Source organism: Oncorhynchus masou, chromosome 32 (assembly GCF_036934945.1).
Source record: "Oncorhynchus masou masou isolate Uvic2021 chromosome 32, UVic_Omas_1.1, whole genome shotgun sequence".
Taxonomy (NCBI): domain Eukaryota; kingdom Metazoa; phylum Chordata; class Actinopteri; order Salmoniformes; family Salmonidae; genus Oncorhynchus; species Oncorhynchus masou.
Window position 1 is genome coordinate 10,853,839 of NC_088243.1, and position 19,026 is coordinate 10,872,864.

At 41.0% G+C, this 19,026-nt stretch overlaps 1 protein-coding gene and 1 long non-coding RNA gene across 2 annotated transcripts in view; both read right to left on the reverse strand.

The window, feature by feature from the left end:
• Positions 1 to 14,197, reverse strand: part of LOC135526893 (dynein axonemal heavy chain 6-like) — a 57,244-nt gene extending 43,047 nt beyond the window's left edge. The window contains exons 1-11 of the mRNA XM_064955561.1: positions 14,053 to 14,197; positions 13,808 to 13,920; positions 13,396 to 13,566; positions 10,655 to 10,905; positions 9,697 to 9,794; positions 7,392 to 7,564; positions 2,570 to 2,917; positions 2,002 to 2,343; positions 1,396 to 1,786; positions 1,041 to 1,231; positions 628 to 873 (exon numbers count right to left, since the gene is read on the reverse strand). Coding sequence (XP_064811633.1) covers positions 628 to 873; positions 1,041 to 1,231; positions 1,396 to 1,786; positions 2,002 to 2,343; positions 2,570 to 2,917; positions 7,392 to 7,564; positions 9,697 to 9,794; positions 10,655 to 10,905; positions 13,396 to 13,566; positions 13,808 to 13,920; positions 14,053 to 14,197 — 2,469 coding nt within the window. The remainder of the gene's footprint in view (positions 1 to 627; positions 874 to 1,040; positions 1,232 to 1,395; positions 1,787 to 2,001; positions 2,344 to 2,569; positions 2,918 to 7,391; positions 7,565 to 9,696; positions 9,795 to 10,654; positions 10,906 to 13,395; positions 13,567 to 13,807; positions 13,921 to 14,052) is intronic.
• Positions 11,608 to 12,126, reverse strand: LOC135525555 (uncharacterized). The gene is made up of 3 exons (XR_010453180.1): positions 12,062 to 12,126; positions 11,736 to 11,871; positions 11,608 to 11,657 (listed from the first exon to the last, which is right to left on the reverse strand). It is a non-coding gene; the product is annotated as an uncharacterized LOC135525555 (long non-coding RNA).
• Positions 14,198 to 19,026: the final 4,829 nt, after the last annotated feature.

Here is a 19,026-nt window from a genome sequence, read left to right on the forward strand (position 1 = left end):
AGCCTGGTCCCAGGTCTGTTTGTTCTGTCTTGCCAACTCCTATGGTCATTGTTATGCAGTGTGGCATGACAATGTCCATAGGAGTTGGCAAGACAGAACACACAGTTCTGGGACCAGGCTAACGAATACCACCTTGTCCCCCAACAACTGACAAAACCACAAGATTCAGAGAACTTAACTTATTTCTCTTCTTGAAATAACAGTGATTCCATTATGTACAAATATTATACAGTATTTCTCAAATGTATTTATATATTTTGATTGAATCTTTATTTAACCATTATTTAACCAGGCAAGTCAGTAAAAAACAAACTCATATTTACAACGGCGGCCTACCCTGGACAAACCCTAACCCGGACGACCCTGGGCCAATTGTGCGCCGCCCTATGGGACTCCCAATCACAGCCGGTTGTGATACAGCCTGGAATTGAACCAGGTCTGTAGTGACACCTCTAGCACTGAGATGCAGTGCCTTAGACCACTGCGTCACTCGGGAGTCCACTCGGGGTTTGAAGCAAAAGACGAATTTCTAGAATCTCTGATATGATAAGGGGCAATATTTATTCAAATCATGTTATTTTTAATGAATCATGACATCTCTCCGGTCACATTTGAATGACACCTGACCTTGATAGGCTCAGCGTAGCGGGATGTCTTGATGCTCATGATAGTGGTCTGACTCTCTTCCAGCTGTGCCATGACGTCGTCTGCCGAGGCGATGATTTTCACCGTGGATGCGTCAGACTGGTGGGTGATCAGACGGAAGTCTGTGTTCCTCCACAGGTCGATCACTTTGTACAAGATGCTCTCTAAAGTGGCCTCATTGGTGGCAGTAGTGGAGATGTCCCCTATCAAACCACTTTGCTGAAGAATCTGCATACATGTCACAGAGGGAAATTTAGAATTTAATTTTACGTTCAGATTATAGTAATTTAGTAAATGCTCTTATCCAGAGCCACTTACAAATAGTGGATTCAACTAAAGTAGGTATTTTATTGCTAAGGTAGATATTTTATTGCTACCATCTAAAGATGCCTTACCTTTATGTCTAATAGGTTTCCAAGGGTGAAGTTATCCTCTTTGGTGAAGAATTGTCCGATATAGCTCTGGATGTCTTCCCAGTGTCTCTGACGGAGATAAGGGTTCCTGAGAGCCAGGACGATGGGCAGACAAAGCTTGAAGTCCATCACCTTCTGCTTCAGAATGGGAACTATGTTGTTTTCAGGTAAACCTGGATGACAAAGAAAACAAAGTGTATTAGTTGTTTCACATATATTAGTTCCTTTACATTCACACCATCATTTAACACAGCAACACTTGTGATAACACGGAACCACCTGACATGACATGGTGATGAATCCCAACAATAATGATCCTAAAATATCACTCAGAGACCTTTCTCTAACATGTAGATGGTCTGTGTAAAGCGGCTGACATCATTTTGCAGATCGTCCACATTGAGCAGCTCGAAGGTGGTGGTTCTCCAACGGCTGTACTGTTTATCCCATTCCTTCTGCATCCCCCAGAGCATCTTCCTCAGCGTCAGGGCACAGTCCACCTCAGACAGCTCTGCCTCCACTTCGGCAGCGTTAGAACCACGGCCCTGCTTCATGCGGACCACAGTGGAGATCTTCTTCATAGAAAAAGAGTTTCTCAGGAGCTCTCCGTAGCTAGTGTAGCTGTATGCCTTATTGGAGTAGATGGCCACCTCCTCCGAGAGAGCCTGGAGGATCTCATTGGCCACTTTGGGAGACGTATAGGAGCAAAGCAGGATGGGATTGTTCACCTGGGAAATAAGAGAATTGTGACATCTTTAAGCCTGGTCCTACATCTGTTGTCCGGACATCGGCAGTATGAACAGGTGTGAGACCAGGCTAGGCAGCTTTGTCAGAAAGAGGAAATCATAGATACGCACATGTTAAAACACAATCAAGAATAATGACTCTTATTGAGTATTAAGGAGGGAGAAAAGCACAACAACTGCTGAAAGATCAACCGTACCTTCATTTTAACCAGAACAAGCTCATATCTGAGTTGATTTAAGTGTTTGCCCAGATCAACGCTGAACTTGAAGATGTTGTCATCCCTCTTGGTTTCACAGATCATGACAGTGGATTTGAGATGCTGGAAGCTGGGGACGAGGTGCTGGTACAAAGCCAGCTCCTCAGGAGAGATAGTGATCTGGTACTCTTTAGCCATACTATAGAGCTGGATGAGGAACTGATACTGTCTTTCCAGAGTTGGAATCTGCACAGATATCCGACTCAGGAAGGTCAGATGCTCAACAAACTCTTCCACTGTAAAAATGTCTTTATCCAGCTTTTTAAGAGCTCCTCTGATCACCTGATTGAACAGATTGAGAGAGGAAAGTATAACCCGAAAAGTAGTACCGGTCAAAGCACTCCTCAACGCAATTACAATAACTTCAAAATATGAATAGCCTGAACATGAATTATGCATGAAGTCTAAAGTTAACTTCATGACTGTAGGTAGAGTATCTGGTATTTAGACGTGCTTAAATAACAACACTAACAAAAACTATGGTATACTAATGTACTATTTAACAAACCTCCATCAGTTCCAGATTCTTCTTCTTTACAATGGAGGGGAGCATGGAGTGAATGGTAAAGATGAGAGCCTCTGGGTAGGGCAGGCAGTTTGACTGGTACTGGTGACACCTGACCAGGATCATGTTGACACGGGTCTCAGTCTCTATCCTTTTCATCAGCCTGACGCTCTCTGTGTGCACCGCCAAGATGGCCTTGATATCCTGGGGAGACCATTTCTCCCCGGCCAAGAACCCATCCATGTCAGTCAACATGGCTGTCTCCACCATATCACAGAACTTCTCTAGCCTCTGACAGTGCTTCTCCACTCCCTGCATCCCTCGCTGGACGGTACTGAGGATGTCTGACAGCTGGAAATCAACAAACACATCAGAAGTGTATCACCTATATCAAGGTCTATGTCATATGTCAACAAACCATATTTAGAATATAGAAAAACATGTCAAATTAGTAATAGGTAAGTGACAAACAACTACACTTCTATGGAAAATACTTCTTCAAAACGTATCTCAATTAATCCCACAGTTGACCTCCACAGTGACACTCCCTCCCCCAGCACTTTTTATTTTAAGTAAAAGTCAATGATTTGTGAGTAAATTACAAAGGGTCAAAGATCATACGCCCCAAATAATGCTAACCTCCACTGTTATTGTAATAGTAATAGTTTAGCATATCTTGGGGCTATGATATTTGGCCTGTAACTCTCTTATCATTATTCACGATTCATTCAGGACTATCCGTAATCATGGTAGCATCCACATTAATGTAGAAATATTAACTCCAAAATTACACAATAAAATATTAACCATTCATTACTATCGGGCACAAAATCATCTGAAACACAACCAAAACAAACAGCAAATGCATCCAACAAGTTGTACAGTCACAAGCTTAATGTAGCCATTGTGTAGGAATATGGGACCAAAGAGCATTTTGACTGGCTGCATCACCGCTTGGTACAGCAGCCAAAAGGCACCTGACTGTAAGGCTCTCCAGAGAATGGTGAGTACGGCCCAGTGCATCACTGGGGCAGAGCTCCCTGCTATCCAGGACCTCTGTGTCAGAGGAACTTTATTTTATTTCACCTTTATTTAACTAGGCAAGTCAGTTAAGAACAAATTCTTATTTACAATGGCCGGCCTACCACGGACGATGCTGGGCCAACAGTTTGCCGCCTTATCATGGCCAGTTGTGATACAGCTTGGAATCGAACCAAGGTCTGTAATGACGCCTCTAGCACTGATATGCAGTGCCTTAGACCACTGCGCCAGTCAGGAGCCCAACAAATTGTCAAAGACTCCAGTCACTCAAGCCAAACTGTTCTCTCTGCTACCACACCACAAGCGGTACCAGTGCACCAAGTGGGGAACCAACAGGACCCTGAACAGCTTCCACCCCCAAGCCATAAGACTTCTAAACCAGGCTGCTTAATAGTTCATCAAATGGTTACCGGGACAACCTGCATTGACACTTTTTTGAACAAACTCTCTTTGAACAAACACTGACTCTATGCACACACACACACACTGGTCTCTACCCAAACACTCGCACATACTTACACGCTGACATCCCAACACACACATACACACTACTGTACATATATCCACACACACATAACATGCACAAACATGCTTACTGATGACACTCACACACACACCATATACACTGCTGCTACAGCTCAATCTATTATCTATCCTGTTGCCTAGCCACTTTATCCCTACCTCCCTACAGTATACAGTGCATTCGGAAAGTATTCAGACTCCTTGACTTTTTACACATTTTCTTACGTTACAGCCTTATTCTAAAAATCGATTACATAGATTTTTTTCCCCTCATCAATCTACACACGATAAAACATAATGACAAAGCAAAAACAGGTTTTTATAATACATTTTTGCTAATTTATTGCAAATAAAAAACTGAAATATCACATTTACATACTGTAAGTGTTCAGACCCTTTACTCAGTACATTTTTGAAGCACCTTTGGCAGCAATTACAGCCTCATGTCTTTTTGGGTATGACGCTACAAGCTTGGCACACCTGTATTTGTGGAGTTTATTCCACTCTTCTCTGAAGATCCTCTCAAGCTCTGTCAGGTTTGTTTGGGGAGCTCTGGCTGGGCCACTCAAGGACATTCAGAGACTTGTCCCGAAGCCACTTCTGCGTTGTCTTGGCTGTGTGCTTAGGGTCATTGTCCTGCTGGAAGGTTAACCTTCGCCCCAGTCTGAGGTCCTGAGGGATCTGGAGCAGGTTTTCATCAAGAATCTTTCTGTACTTCATTGTTGATTTTTCCCTCAATACTGACTAGTCTCCCAGTCCCTGCCGCTGAAAAACATCCCCACAGCATGATGCTGCCACCACCATGTTTCACCATAGGGATGGTGCCAGTTTTACTCCAGACGTGACACTTGGCATTCAAGCCGAAGAGTTTAATCTTTGATTTTATCAGACCAGAGAATCTTGTTTTTCAGGGTCCGAGAGTCCTTTACGTGCCTTTTGGCAAATTCCAAGCAGGCTGTCATGTGCCTTTTACTGAGGAGTGGCTTCCGTCAGGCCACTCTAACATAAAGGCCTGATTGGTGGAGTGCTGCAGAGATGGTTGTCCTTCTCCCATCTCCACAGAGGAACTCTGGAGCTCTGTCAGTGTGACCATCGGGTCCTTGGTCACCTCCCTGACCAAAACACTTCTCCCCCGATTGCTCAGTTTGGCATGGGAGGCCAGCTCTAGAAAGAGTCTTGTTAGTTCCAACCTTGCCATATTGCACACAGGATGCATGTTTTGTATTTTTTTGTATTCTGTACAGGTTTCCTTCTCTTCACTCTGTCAATTAGGTTGGTATTATGGAGTAACTACAATGTTGTTGTCCATCCTCAGTTTTCTCCTATCACAGCCATTAAACTCTAACTATTTTAGTCACCATTGGCCTGAGCGGTTTCCTTCCTCTCCGACAACTGAGTTAGGAAGGACGCCTGTATCTTAGTAGTGATTGATAGTATTAGTATTGATACACCATCCAAAGTGTAATTAATAACTTCCCCATGCTCATAGGGACATTTAATGTCTGCTTTTTTTGGTCCATTTACCAATCGATGCCCTTCTTTGCGAGGCATTAGAAAACCTCCCTGATCTTTGTGGTTGAATCTGTGTTTGAAATTCACTGCTCGACAGATAATTGTATGTACAGAGGGGTACAGAGATGAGGTATGCAATTTATTATGTCTTGTTAAGCACATTTTTAATCCTGAATTTATTTAAGCTTTCCATAACTAATGTTTTGAATACTTACTGACTCAAGACATTTCAGCTTTTCTTTTTTAATTAATTTGTAAAAATGTCAAAAAATATAATTCTACTTTTTTTTATTATTCTAATTTGTAACCTTTATTTAACTAGGCAAGTCAGTTAAGAACACATTCTTATTTTCAATGACAACCTAAGAACTAACTGCCTTGTCAGGGGCAGAATGACAGATTTTCACCTTGTCAGCTCGGGGATTCGATCTTGCAACCTCTCGGTTACTAATCCAATTGTCACGCCCTGACCTTAGAGCCTTTTTTTGTGTCTATTTGGTTTGGTCAGGGTGTGATTTGGGGTGGGCATTCTATGTTTTGTTATCTATGATTTTTGTATTTCTATGTTTTGGCCGGGTATGGTTCTCAAACAGGGACAGCTGTCTATCGTTGTCTCTGATTGGGAACCATACTTAGGTAGCCCATTTTCCCTCCTTTCTTTGTGGAAAGATGACTTTGTTTAGGGCACATAACCTTTAGCTTCACGGTTTGTTTTTTTGTAGAGTTTATTGTGTTGTTCGGTGTCATTTTCCAAATAAAGACAAAATGGACTCTCACCACGCTGCACCTTGGTCCTCTTCTTTTAACGGCCGTGACACCAATGCTCTAACCACTAGGCTACCTGCCGCCCCAACTTTGACATGATGGGGTGTTGTGTGTAGGCCGGTTACACAAAGTCTAAATATTATCCATTTTAAATTCAGGGTGTAACTCAACAAGAATTTGGAAAAGGTCAAGGGGTGTGAATACTTTCTGGAGGCACTATAAGTAAGCATTTCACTGTAAGTCTACACCTGTTATTTATAAAATATATGACAAATAGATTTTGATTTCATATGTTGTGTGGTCCTCCCACTAAAACTCGGGAAAACATACAGTTTATTAGGCTACAGATGAAATAAGTTATGATGAACATCACAGGGTGGTGAAAGTTGATGAGCTTCATGCTGCTTTCCAATAAATATAGTCTTATTCTGATCGATGCTTGGCTGCCGTTTGACAAATAGAGCGCATTCCAAGACCAGGGTGGGCACTTTAGCTATATAACGCAACAGTTTTTGTGTCAAAAACTATCAGTAACATTGAAAACGCCACGGAAATCCATTTAACATCTATTTTTTATTCGGTACATGGGAATTTAACAGCAAGTGTTATTTTTTATGTGTATTATGTAATCACACACAGCTTTTTATCCGCAACAAGTCAATTTGATGGAAACACATCTCTGGTGGGAAAATGTGCAAATTGTTTTTATGCAGAGGATTTCTTTTGGAATGAAAATCTGTTGCCAATTGGATGGAAACCTAACTGTGAAATGTGGTTGTCGTACCTAGCTACCTTAAATGCACTAACTGTGTAAGTCTCACCGGATAAGAGCATCTGCTAAGAGCATGAAACGGAGAACAGCTCAGCCTCCGACACATATAACACATGATCAGATGATGCTGGTGTGATAGTGTGACATGCCATACAGTTGACATGTGTACGTGTGAGATGCGTATACGTGTCACTGTGAGTGCTGCATAGTTACATCAGACTGGAAAGCGGGATCTGTCCCCAGTAACAGCTCCAGCTCAGGCCATGGTCGGAGATGTTGGTCTCTTTCCTTCTCCAGCTCCTCGTCAACAGACAGTTTCAGGTCAAACACAGGGGGCGAGTGCAAGTCCAGGAGGTTAGGGTCTTGGTTGAAGGATGTCTGTTTGGCTGAGTGAAATCAATGTAATTAATATATAGGGCAAATGTGTAACTGTAAAACAGTTAGAGATAATTGTTACAGTCCAGTGCTTATTACATTTCTGTAGATTACTAATTATTCATGGATGTGTCGCAAATGGCACCTTATTCCCTATACCCAAACAAAAGTTTGGACACACCTACTCATTCAAGGGTTTTCTATATTTGTACTATTTTCTACATTGTAGAACAATAGCAAAGCCATCAAAACTATGAAATAACACATATGGAATCATGGTGTTATCAAAAAAAAGTGTTAAACAAATCAAAATATATTTTATATTTGAGATTCTTCAAAGTAGCCACCCTTTGCCTTGACAGCTTTGCACACTCTTGGCATTCTCTCAACCAGCTTCAGCTGGAATGCTTTTCCAACAGTCTTGAAGGAGTTCCCACATATGCTGAGCACTTGTTGGCTCTGCGGTACAACTCATCCCAAACCATCTCAATTGGGTTGAGGTTGGGTGATTGTGGAGGCCAGGTCATCTGGTGCATCACTCCATCACTCTCCTTCTTCAAATAGCCCTTACACCGCCTGGAGGTGTGTTGGGTCATTATCATGTTGAAAAACAAATTATAGTCCCACTAAGCGTAAACCAAATGGGATGGCGTATCGCTGGAGACTGCTGTGGTAGCCATGCTGGTTAAGTATGCCTTGAATTCTAAATAAATCACTGACTGTGTCACCAGGAAAGCACCCCACACCATCACACCTCCCCCTCCATGCTTCACGGTGGGAACCACACATTCCGAGATCATCCGTTCACCTACTCTGCGTCTCACAAAGACACGGCGGTTGGAACCAAACATTTGCAAATTTGGACTCATCAGGCCAAAGGACAGATTTCCACCGGTCTGATGTCCATTGTTTGTGTTTCTTTGCCCAAGCAAGTCTCTTCCTCTTATTGGTGTGCTCTAAGTAGTGTTTTTTTTTGCAGTAATTTGACCATGAAGGTTTGATTCACGCATTCTCCTCTGAACAGTTGATGTTGAGATGTGTCTGTTACTTGAGATCTGTGACGCATTTATTTGGGCTAAAATTTCTGAGGCTGGTAACTCCAATGAACTTATCCTCTGCAGCAGAGATAACTCTGGGTCTTCCTTTCCTGTGGTGGCCCTCATGAGAGAGAGTTTCATCATGGTTTTTGCAACTGAAATTGAAGGAACTTTCAAAGTTATTGAAATTTTATAGATTGACTGACCTTCACGCCTTAAAGTAATGATGGACTGTCATTTGTCTTTTCTTATTTGAGCTGTTATTGCCATAATATTGACTTGGCCTTTTACCAAATAGGGCTATATTCTGTATACCACCCCTCCTGTACCTTGTCACAACACAACTGATTGGCTCAAACGCAATAAATTCCACAAATTAATGTTTAACAAGGCATTAACTGTTCATTGAAATGCATTCCTGGTAACTACCTCATGAAGCTGGTTGAGAGAATGCCAAGAGTGTGCAAAACTGTCATCAAGGCAAAGGGTGGCTACTTTGAAGAATCTCAAATATAAAATATATTTTGATTTGTTGAACACATTTTTGGTTACTACACTTTTCATAGTTTTGACGTCTTCACTATTATTCTGCAATGTAGAAAATAGTACAAATTAAGAAAAACCCTGGAATGAGTAGGTGTGTCCAAACTTTGACTGGTACTGTATGTAATTAAGGTGTTTCAGTTTTTTATAACTTTGCAGAAATTTAAAAAAAAAAAATGTTTTCACTTTGTCCTTATGGGGGTATTGTAATGTCATTATGGGGTATTGTGATGTCATTATGGGGTATTGTGATGTCATTATGGGGTATTGTGATGTCATTATGGGGTATTGTGATGTCATTATGGGGTATTGTGTTTAGATTGATGAGTTTAAAAAAGCATGTTAAAATAAGGCTGTAATGTAACAAAATGTGGAAAAAGTCAAGGGGTCTGAATACTTTCCGAAGGCACTGTATGCTGCATGTAGGGAATAGTGTGCCATCTGGGACACAGTCCATTACCGTCTAGCAAAGCTCTGCACTTTAAAACAGCATAATACTTATGAACCTACAGTATTTACAAAACAACAAGGCTGTGAATTTAAATCTTTAGAGAATGTCTTACCAATGACTTGTTCAAATCCTTGTAGCACCTGTTGAATGTGCAGTGTGAAGTCATCAAGGCAGGGATAGATGGTTAGCTTCACTCGTTTGCTGGGCGAACTAGGAGAAGGAAAACAACAGCATCTGTGTAATATAATCACTTCACTGACTGAGCTGACTGACAGATTAGCAGAAAAACACTAGCTGATGTTTGTGAAATTCATACATTTTCCTAATAGAGGAACATGGAGCAATACAGTTTATTGTAATATATAAGTGAAGTCATACCGCCTTGGCGTCTCCTCACGGGAAACCTCTTTATCCTTCTCTGTATCTAGGTTGAGAAAACACTAAGCTTCAGCAGACATTTAAGTTCGAACACCTTAGTTCATAATATCTATTTTAGTTGTTTTTTTACTATAAATGGGATTCACCTTTAGTGTCGACTTCAGAGTGGAGGTCTGTTGTGGCTGTCCCTTTGGCTGAGACATCATCTGTCATTGGCTGGTTCACAGGTGTGACTGTAAGCAGGACGTTCACTTCAAATACAGCCTGGATCTCTTCTTTAGGCTCTTCCCTTTTAAAATCTGGTAGCATCTAGAAATGTAATCTCAGTTAACCCAGAACTAAAGTTTGTCCACGAGAGATTACTAGAAAATGTGATACTACAAGTCAATTTAGTATTACAAGTGACGCATTGTTTAGTGATGTTTACATGTTTCTGACCACTTTGGCACAATAGATAAAAGCTGATCTACCTTGTTAACAAGGTGTGGCTGGCCTTGGCTGTGTGAAGAAAGTTTATGTGCCGCATTACGACCAGTTGGCTCTTTGATAATATTTATGAAAGGTCCACTTGCATCCATCCTTGCCATCTTTCTAGGGAGTACACAGGCAAATATTTCAACATCGCAAGCATGCTAATTAAACTCATTGACAAATGCCATAACCTTACTATATTTACATTAAAAACCACTTACTTTGTCTTTTGTCTTCTCGCTTTCACTCCATTAGTGTTAGAGGACTCTCGGAGGAACAACAGAAGGAGTTGAACTGCAGATCTGACCAAGACACAGAGCATCTCTTCAAACATTCTGTCTATCAGGTTGAGGAAGTGGCTGAAGCGACACAAGAGGATCCGCCACTCAGCCACCTCAGCATACAGCGGCCTGTTGGTCGACTGAGAGGACAGAGGGAGGAACAGTCTCTCTGCACCGTGGACCTCTGCTGCCTGACAAGACAAAAGACAGTACAATGATATATTGAATATATCTTGTTCAATATAAAATGTCTCAGAGTAGGAGTGCTGATCTGGGATTAGTTTAGCCTTTTAGATCATATTGACTATTATAAACTGGGTGGTTCGAGCCCTGAATGCTGATTGGCTGACAGCCGTGGTACATCAGACAGTATACCATGGGTATGACAAAACATTCATTTTTACTGCTCTAATTAAGTTGGTAACCAGTTTATAATAGCAATAAGGCACCTTGGGATTTGTGGTATATTGCCAATATACCACTGCTAAGGGCGTTATTCAGGCACTCCTCCGCATTGCATTGTGCATAAGAACAGCCTTTACAACTTGGTATATTGGCCATATACCACACCCCCTCTTGCCTTATTGCGTAAAATATTCCATGGATCTGATCCTATATCAACACTCCACCTCTGAGGTTTTTTATGAATTAGGAATCAGATCTGTTTGTGTTGTCATGCCAACACCTATGGTTGTTGTCATGCCAAACATCAAAACAAGGGTAGATCAGCAGAGGATAGTGACAGAGAGGTGTTTTCAGGACTCTTAAATGACATGTCCTCGTAACAATCTAAAGGACTAATAGAGTGTACCTTCAGACAAGCTGTGCGAATCAAAGTGGCAACTTTGTGGTGAAGGCAGTGAAGTTGTTTCAGTGCTACAGCACATTGTTGGGTCTGGGCCTCACAGAAGCCTATCAAGGAGTATGTGGTGGATTTATCCAACTAGGTAGAATAAACAAAACCATGTTATTAGAAAGGAGTTGAAAACAAGATAGTTATCCCAAAAAACCATGGCCCTACCTTTGTTAAAACAATGGCACCGTCAGAATCCCCATATCTTGTCTTGTCACTGGCCATCTCAAAAAGTCCTTTGATTTCAACCAGACATCTCAAGAAGATGTCATCAGTAAAAAAAAGACCTTTGGATAATATTTCCCTAAAAAAATTAAAAAATGATTACAAAAAATATAATTCAAAAGCTCTTAAGTTCTATTTGGAAGATATTTAACAGTATGGAGACAAAGAAATGCAGAACAAGAAGAAGACAAGGCAACAATGGCCTTCCCAAGACTTATTATAAGACAAATGAAATATCATGTGGCACGTAATATTTGATCAACACTCACTTAGCTTTGTTGGTCTTTGAGTGGCATACTGTGACCTTCCAGATTGTAAATGCCTTCCAAATTCTACAGAGAGCAAAAAGTTCATTGTAAAACTGGATTAGAGTATTTTATGGTATTACATCACATATCAGATACACACTTTTCATCATCCTTCTATAAGAACAACCATACAAACCTGAATTTTGCAAACAATGGCAACTTGAAGATTTTGAAAAACAGTTCTCTTTCAGAAAGCCAGTCTATTACAGACATGATTTCACCACTTCTGTCCTCCAAAACAGACACCTATAAAATAAAACTGAGTGAAGTGGACTCTTTGGGATGGTTTCCTGGACACAGATTAAGCCTAGTCTTGGACTAAAATTAAAAACACATTGAAGAATCTCCATTGAACATGCCAGGGCTCATATCCCCAAAAAACGATCAGAGTAGGAGAGCTGATCTAGAATCAGTTTCACTGTTTAGATTATAATTCATAGGATTAGATGGATAGATCCTATATCTGCACTCTTGCTTTGAGATGCTTTGTGGATACAGGCCCAGGACTAGGCTTTACTTGTGTTCTGGGAAACCTGCCCATAAAATAGGGGTAAATTGTGTGTGCATCCCAAATAGTAACAAAATCCATATATAGTACACTACTTGTGTCCCTTGTCAAAAGTTGTGCACTATACAGAGAATAGCAATCTATGGGTGCGTTCGTAAATTGGAGTGGAGAGCGCACTCTGGAGTGCCAGAGTGCGCTCTGTGCATTCGTAAATTCAACCTGAGGTGCCAGAGTGCGCTATGTGCGTTCATAAATTCAACCTGAGGTGCCAGAGTGCGCTCTGTGCGTTCATAAATTCAGAACGTTGTCAGATTGTCCATTCGTAAATTCAGAGCGTTTCGTTCTCGGATCGTTCAGAACGCACACTGGAAGCTCTGGCGGAGGAGTAGGGTTCTGTCCTCACAACGGCAGTCAAGCAGCTAAGCTAACTGGCTAACGTTGGCTAGCTTGCTAGCTACTTCGACACAAATGAGAGAAAAATCTCACTCTAACCATTTTACTCGCCCTAGCAGACCTGGTTAGGGTGTTTTCATGTTCTCTAGAGGGTTGGTAACGGTAACCGTGCTGCTGGCAACATTTTATTTGCACTTTTTTTGCCGACGTTTACTGACACCGGCCATATTCAACGGGTGTTGAGCATTCGTAAATTCATCAGTTATTCTGCGCTCTGGCATACTCAGAAGAGAGTGCTCTGAAATCGGAGTAGATAGCCAGAGTGAATTTACTAACGTAGCCTATGTATATTCACCAACGTTTAACAGTTCAACCGTGAACTAGTTGAACTGACCTTGAATATGCATGAAGCGCTGACGGTCCAGTACTGACAGCTCTGTTTAGCTGTCTGTACAGAAACCACCTGAAGATCATAGGGGTTGGGCTGGATCTTGGGGTCACCTCTGTTCCTCATCAGACAGTACACATACTCTCCAGGATCCTTTTTAGTCCCCTCAGGGATTTCCTGCACAACATCCACAAGGAAGTTAGATTTGCATTGATTAAAACAAAACAAAATTCTCTAGTGTATTTAACATTTTTAAAAACACACAATTTAACTGTTATACTTATATAAGCCTAGTCTTGGACTAAAATTAAAAAAATATATATATGTAAAATATAAAAAACGTGGACTGCAGAGACTCAATGATAAAGTTCACATCAATTGATCATATAGGCTAGTAGCTAAAATGGTGGAGACCAACCTGTATGTTCTGTGGGCATGCTTTTGCTATTCTCCTGTCAGGAATCTCAGTGGACCAGCCCAGTTTTCCTCTCAATCTGATTATGTGGCTCACAACACAGTCATTGTCAGGCTCTGTTGGGAACCAACAATGTACAATAATTATGCTACGTCTAATGTCCTCACCCTGACATGTAGGCTAGTGCAGCAAAGTGCAGCAAAAAGCTTAATCAACCAGTTCCGAGTAACTGTTTCGGGGTAATCTACCTTTTGCATCGAAGCGGACGTCTTTCACTCTCTTTCCTTTATAGTTCCATGTGTCGGGGATCATTGAGGCGTCACACGTGTGTTTAATTGGTTCAATGACCCCTCTTTTCAGACACAGTGGCTCCTGCTTGCTGGGCTGGAACATGCAGCCAACTAGAGAAACAGAAATGTTGCACGCACAATGATTTTGCTTACAAAATCCATTAAAATGTAACAAATGAGGATGAGACTCACTTTTCTTAATGCTCCTTCCGTGTAAAGGAGACCTGGACACATTTGATGTGGGAGATTCTCCCACACCTGATAATTTACTCAATTTTATGCATGATCTGTTGACATGTTTGTCTTTCTTTAGTAACCTGTAAAATTGACAAAAATGTACAACTCCATACTGACAAGTAGCTAAGTTTCTTATTGAATTCAAAATACCACTTTTCTATATAATTGACAAACTTACATAGAAATGTAACTCTCTTCTTTTTCCTTGACATTCTTCCTGTGGAGTAAAGTATCAATCCTTGGTGGAAGTTCATTGGATCCTTTTCCTGAAGAAGAGCCTGGAGACTGCTGGAAGTTTGAAACCGTCAGATGCTGAAAATCTCACATTAGCTAGCGTTATAATGACATAAACTAGAAGACTATTTCATTAGTTAGCCAGATCCATGGGATACATGTTACAGTATCAGGGTTGGGGAGTAATGGATTACATGTAATCCGTTATATGTAAGGGATTACAAAAAAACGGCAACTGTAACCCCTTACGTTACCAGCAAAAATACTGTAATCAGATTACAGATACTTGTTCAAAATTAGATGATTACTTCGAGGATTACTTTTAAATTCAGAAAGGATGTTTGCGAAAAAAAATAACTTTGACACTCCTCTGTTTTCTCAACGAAATGCAAATCAGCATTGAAAAAAGGTGCAAGTCAGAGACCACTATGATGACACACCAAATGTATTTGATGGATCATGGGAAGAGCATGAATGGGCTTTTGTAGGCTACAGTTCAAGCTATGTCTTCCAATGGTGCGACTGCTGTCGGCATCCAAAGATGATCCAACTTGAATAAACGCTTGGAGCTAAGGTTGACAGCAGTGGTGTAGTCTACGGCGATACGGATATCATTTACAATTGATATCTACATAGTGCATTGATGTGAATCACACTGCTGCTCTCTCATTTAGCTATTTGCGCCTTACACATTGTGGTTGTTGTGGATGGCTGTTCACAAATCTAAATGTATATTTGAACCCAATAATGGTTGAATTCAAGAAGTTTAAGCTGCCAATCAATCATTGTTTTTGAAACTTGTGGACAGCCAGTGAAAAATGCACTCTTGCAACAGCTGCATATTGAGGATCCCAGCCTATGGAAGAAAAGTGGGGCTTTCATTGCTCAATCTAATTCATGTTGATAAAAATCCATAGGCCTAATGGACACAGTTTTGATAGACTTAAAGGGGCAATCTGTACTTCCATATTTATAAGTCTTATTGGAATGATTGGAATTCCAAAAGACTTTGGATTTTAATATAAAGATATAATTGAATCGTATTATTATATGTAGCAGAAAGCAATGGGTTAGAAGAAGCCTACATTACCAACCCATAAAGTAAAATGCAACTTCTATATATGGCCAGCTATGTGAACTTTAACATTGATTTATCCTGCAATTGGTAACATACAGTACCAGTCAAAAGTTTGGACACACCTACACTACCAGTTAAAAGTTTTAGAACACCTACTCATTCAAGGGTTTTTCTTTATTTGTACTATTTTCTACATTGTAGAATAATAGTGAAGACATCAAAACTATGAAATAACACATGATGTCACCAAAAAAAGTGTTAAATAAATCTAAATATATTTTATATTTGAGATTCTTCAAAGTAGCCACCCTTTGCCTTGATGGCAGCTTTGCACACTCTTGGCATTCTCTCAACCAGCTTCACCTGGAATGCTTTTCCAACAGTCTTGAAGGAGTTCCCACATATGCTGAGCACTTGTTGGCCGCTTTTCCTTCACTCTGCAGTACAACTCATCCCAAACCATCTCAATTGGGTTGAAGTCCGGTGATTGTGGAGACCAGGTCATCTGATGCAGCACTCCATCACTCTCCCAAACCAGATGGGATGGCGTATCGCTGCAGACTGCTGTGGTAGCAATGCTGGCTAAGTGTGCCTTGAATTCTAAATAAATCACCAGCAATGCACTCCCACACCTCCTCTATGCTTCACGGTGGGAACCACACATGCGGAGATCATCCGTTCACCAACTCTACGTCTCACAAAGACACGGCTGTTGATGTTGAGATGTGTCTGTTACTTGAGCTCTGTGAAGCATTTGGGCTGCAATTTCTGAGGCTGGTAACTCTAATGAAATTATCCTCTGCAGCAGAGGTAACTCTGGGTCTTCCTTTCCTGTGGCGGTCCTCATGAGAGACAGTTTCATCACAGCGATGGTTTTTGGGACTGCACTTGAAGAAACTTTCAAAGATCTTGAAATCTGGATTGACTGACCTTCATGTCTTAAAGTAATGATGAACTGTCATTTGTCTTTGCTTATTTGAGCTGTTCTTGCCATAATATGAACTTGGTCTTTTACCAAATAGAGCTATCGTCTGTATACCACCCCTACCAGTCGCAACATAACTTATTGGCTCAAACACATTAAGGAAAGGAATTCCACAAATTAACTTTTAACAAGGCAAACCTGTTAATTGAAATGCATTCCAGGTGAATCTGGCATTCCTCATGAAGCTGGTTGAGAGAATGCCAAGAGTGTGCAAAGCTGCTATTACAACAACACATCATCAGTAGGGTAAAACTAACCAGTCTCACGGCGGTGTCACGATGGTACTTTGAAGAATCTCAAATATAAAATATATTTTGATGTAACACTTTTTTGTTTACTACATGATTCCATGTGTTATTTCATAGTTTTTATGTCTTCACTAATCCAAAAGTTACATTACTGATTACAATTTTGCACAGGTAACTAGTAACTGTAACGGATTACATTTACAAAGTAACCTACCCAACCCTGACAGTATAAAGGTAACGCAGTTGCTAGCTTAATGTGTAATTCATCATGGATGAAAACGACAACGTCGTCAGCTGGCTAGCTAGCTAAGGACACTGGCTACGCTAACTGGCTAAGCTAACTGACAGCTCTTGCTAGCTACTTACATCCATTATAAACTGCCAGGCTCAACATCAAAATGTCAGAAGTTGATATTCTCAAATAATTCACTCATTTTCTGTATGAACTGTTCAAGTGGTTAGCTAGCTATCTCATTGTTCATCAAAAAATTGCAACAAGAGATCCGTGGAATGAAAGCACTGGCAGTTGTTGAAACAAGTTGCTTGGCAACGTTCTGATGAGTGAACGAACACGTGATTGGAACCCAGAGATTCACAGGAGGCCCAGTAGTCACAGTATGCCTCTCACATACTTGTTTAACCGAGTTGACAGAATATTGGTTAAATATGATGCAGGGTTTCACTATAAATTTGGCACATTGTGAGAATCATTGCGCCCCCAATGATCAGTTAAACAAGTCGTCCTAAATAACTGCCAAGCATCTAGTGAATAATAAAACCCTGATCTGTATCATTCATTGTGTTATTTCAATGAAAAGGAAATTCAGCAAGTTTTGGAGAATGGAAGTTGATAACAGAGCTTCTTTATTGTTAATGGTAAGACAGCATGTTGGCCTTTATCAGGATTTTGTTTTGCTTTCCCATTGTGATTGGTCCAATAGAAAGCCTATTTGTGTGTGTGTGTGTGTGTGTGTGTGTGTGTGTGTGTGTGTGTGTGTGTGTGTGTGTGTGTGTGTGTGTGTGTGTGTGTGTGTGTGTGTGTGTGTGTGTGTGTGTGTGTGTGTGTAAAAATCCAGATGAAGGACATTGCTCTGGGTTTATGGAACATACATTTTATCAACTTCCACTGTCCTCCCAAGAGTTACTCAATTTCCTATTCACTTCAAATCATGCTCAATTGATGCATCTTGGTTTGAGAACGAGTTATAAAATAAAGGGACTAAACGCCCTAGGCTAGTGGTCACCAAGTGTTCGATCTTCAAGGCATTCCTAGTCGAATACCAAACATTTCTGTAGAAAAACTGGCGATTAAGGCTTGCGCTCCTTTTTTAAAATTCGTGTTGAGCTATTGCCGGTAGGTGCACTTAATTCAGAAGCCCTGCGCACCGGGTGGGCTCTCGAGTGTCGCAAGGGTCTATAATGCCCCATGTTCAAGGCACTGCATCTCAGTGCTAAAGGCGTCACTACATACCCTGGTTCGATTCCAGACTGTATCAAAACCGGCCGTGATTGGGAGTCCCATAGGGCGGCGCACAATTGTAACAACGTTGTCCGGGTCCGGGTTTGGCCGGGGTATGCCATCATTGTAAATACGAATTTATTCTTACCTGACTTGCCTAGTTAAATAAAGGTTCAATTAACAATAGTGTTCCAGTGTTTTACTTTTGAATTTGTCTAGAAAAAACTCCGCCTACCCAGTGGACCGGGAGATCTATGGCGTCTACTGCGCTGGCCAATATCCCAAATCCCCGGACATACAGCTTCAAGCATGAAATGTCATAACTTAAAAAAAAAACAGGATCAGAGTGAGACTGTCAAATAATAAAGCCACGCGCTGCTGCTTTTATGAGTTCATGATTCAGTTTTTATTCGACACTACTACAAAACATAAACCGCACTTCTCCATACTACCATTTGTGCTGTCGCTGCAATGAATTACTGGCCACGTGTATCGACATCCCTGGGTTTGTATTGTTATTAGCAGATCGTCGTATCTATTTTAATATCGAGGAATATTTCCCTTTCTCTGGTCATAGAAACAACATTCATTTGTGTATCGAGTTTCGCAATCAGGTTGAACACCGTGTCCTCTCTGGTCAGTTTCACGAGAGGAAAGGAAAGAAAGAAGCGGACCCTTTGCTGCTCTTTCC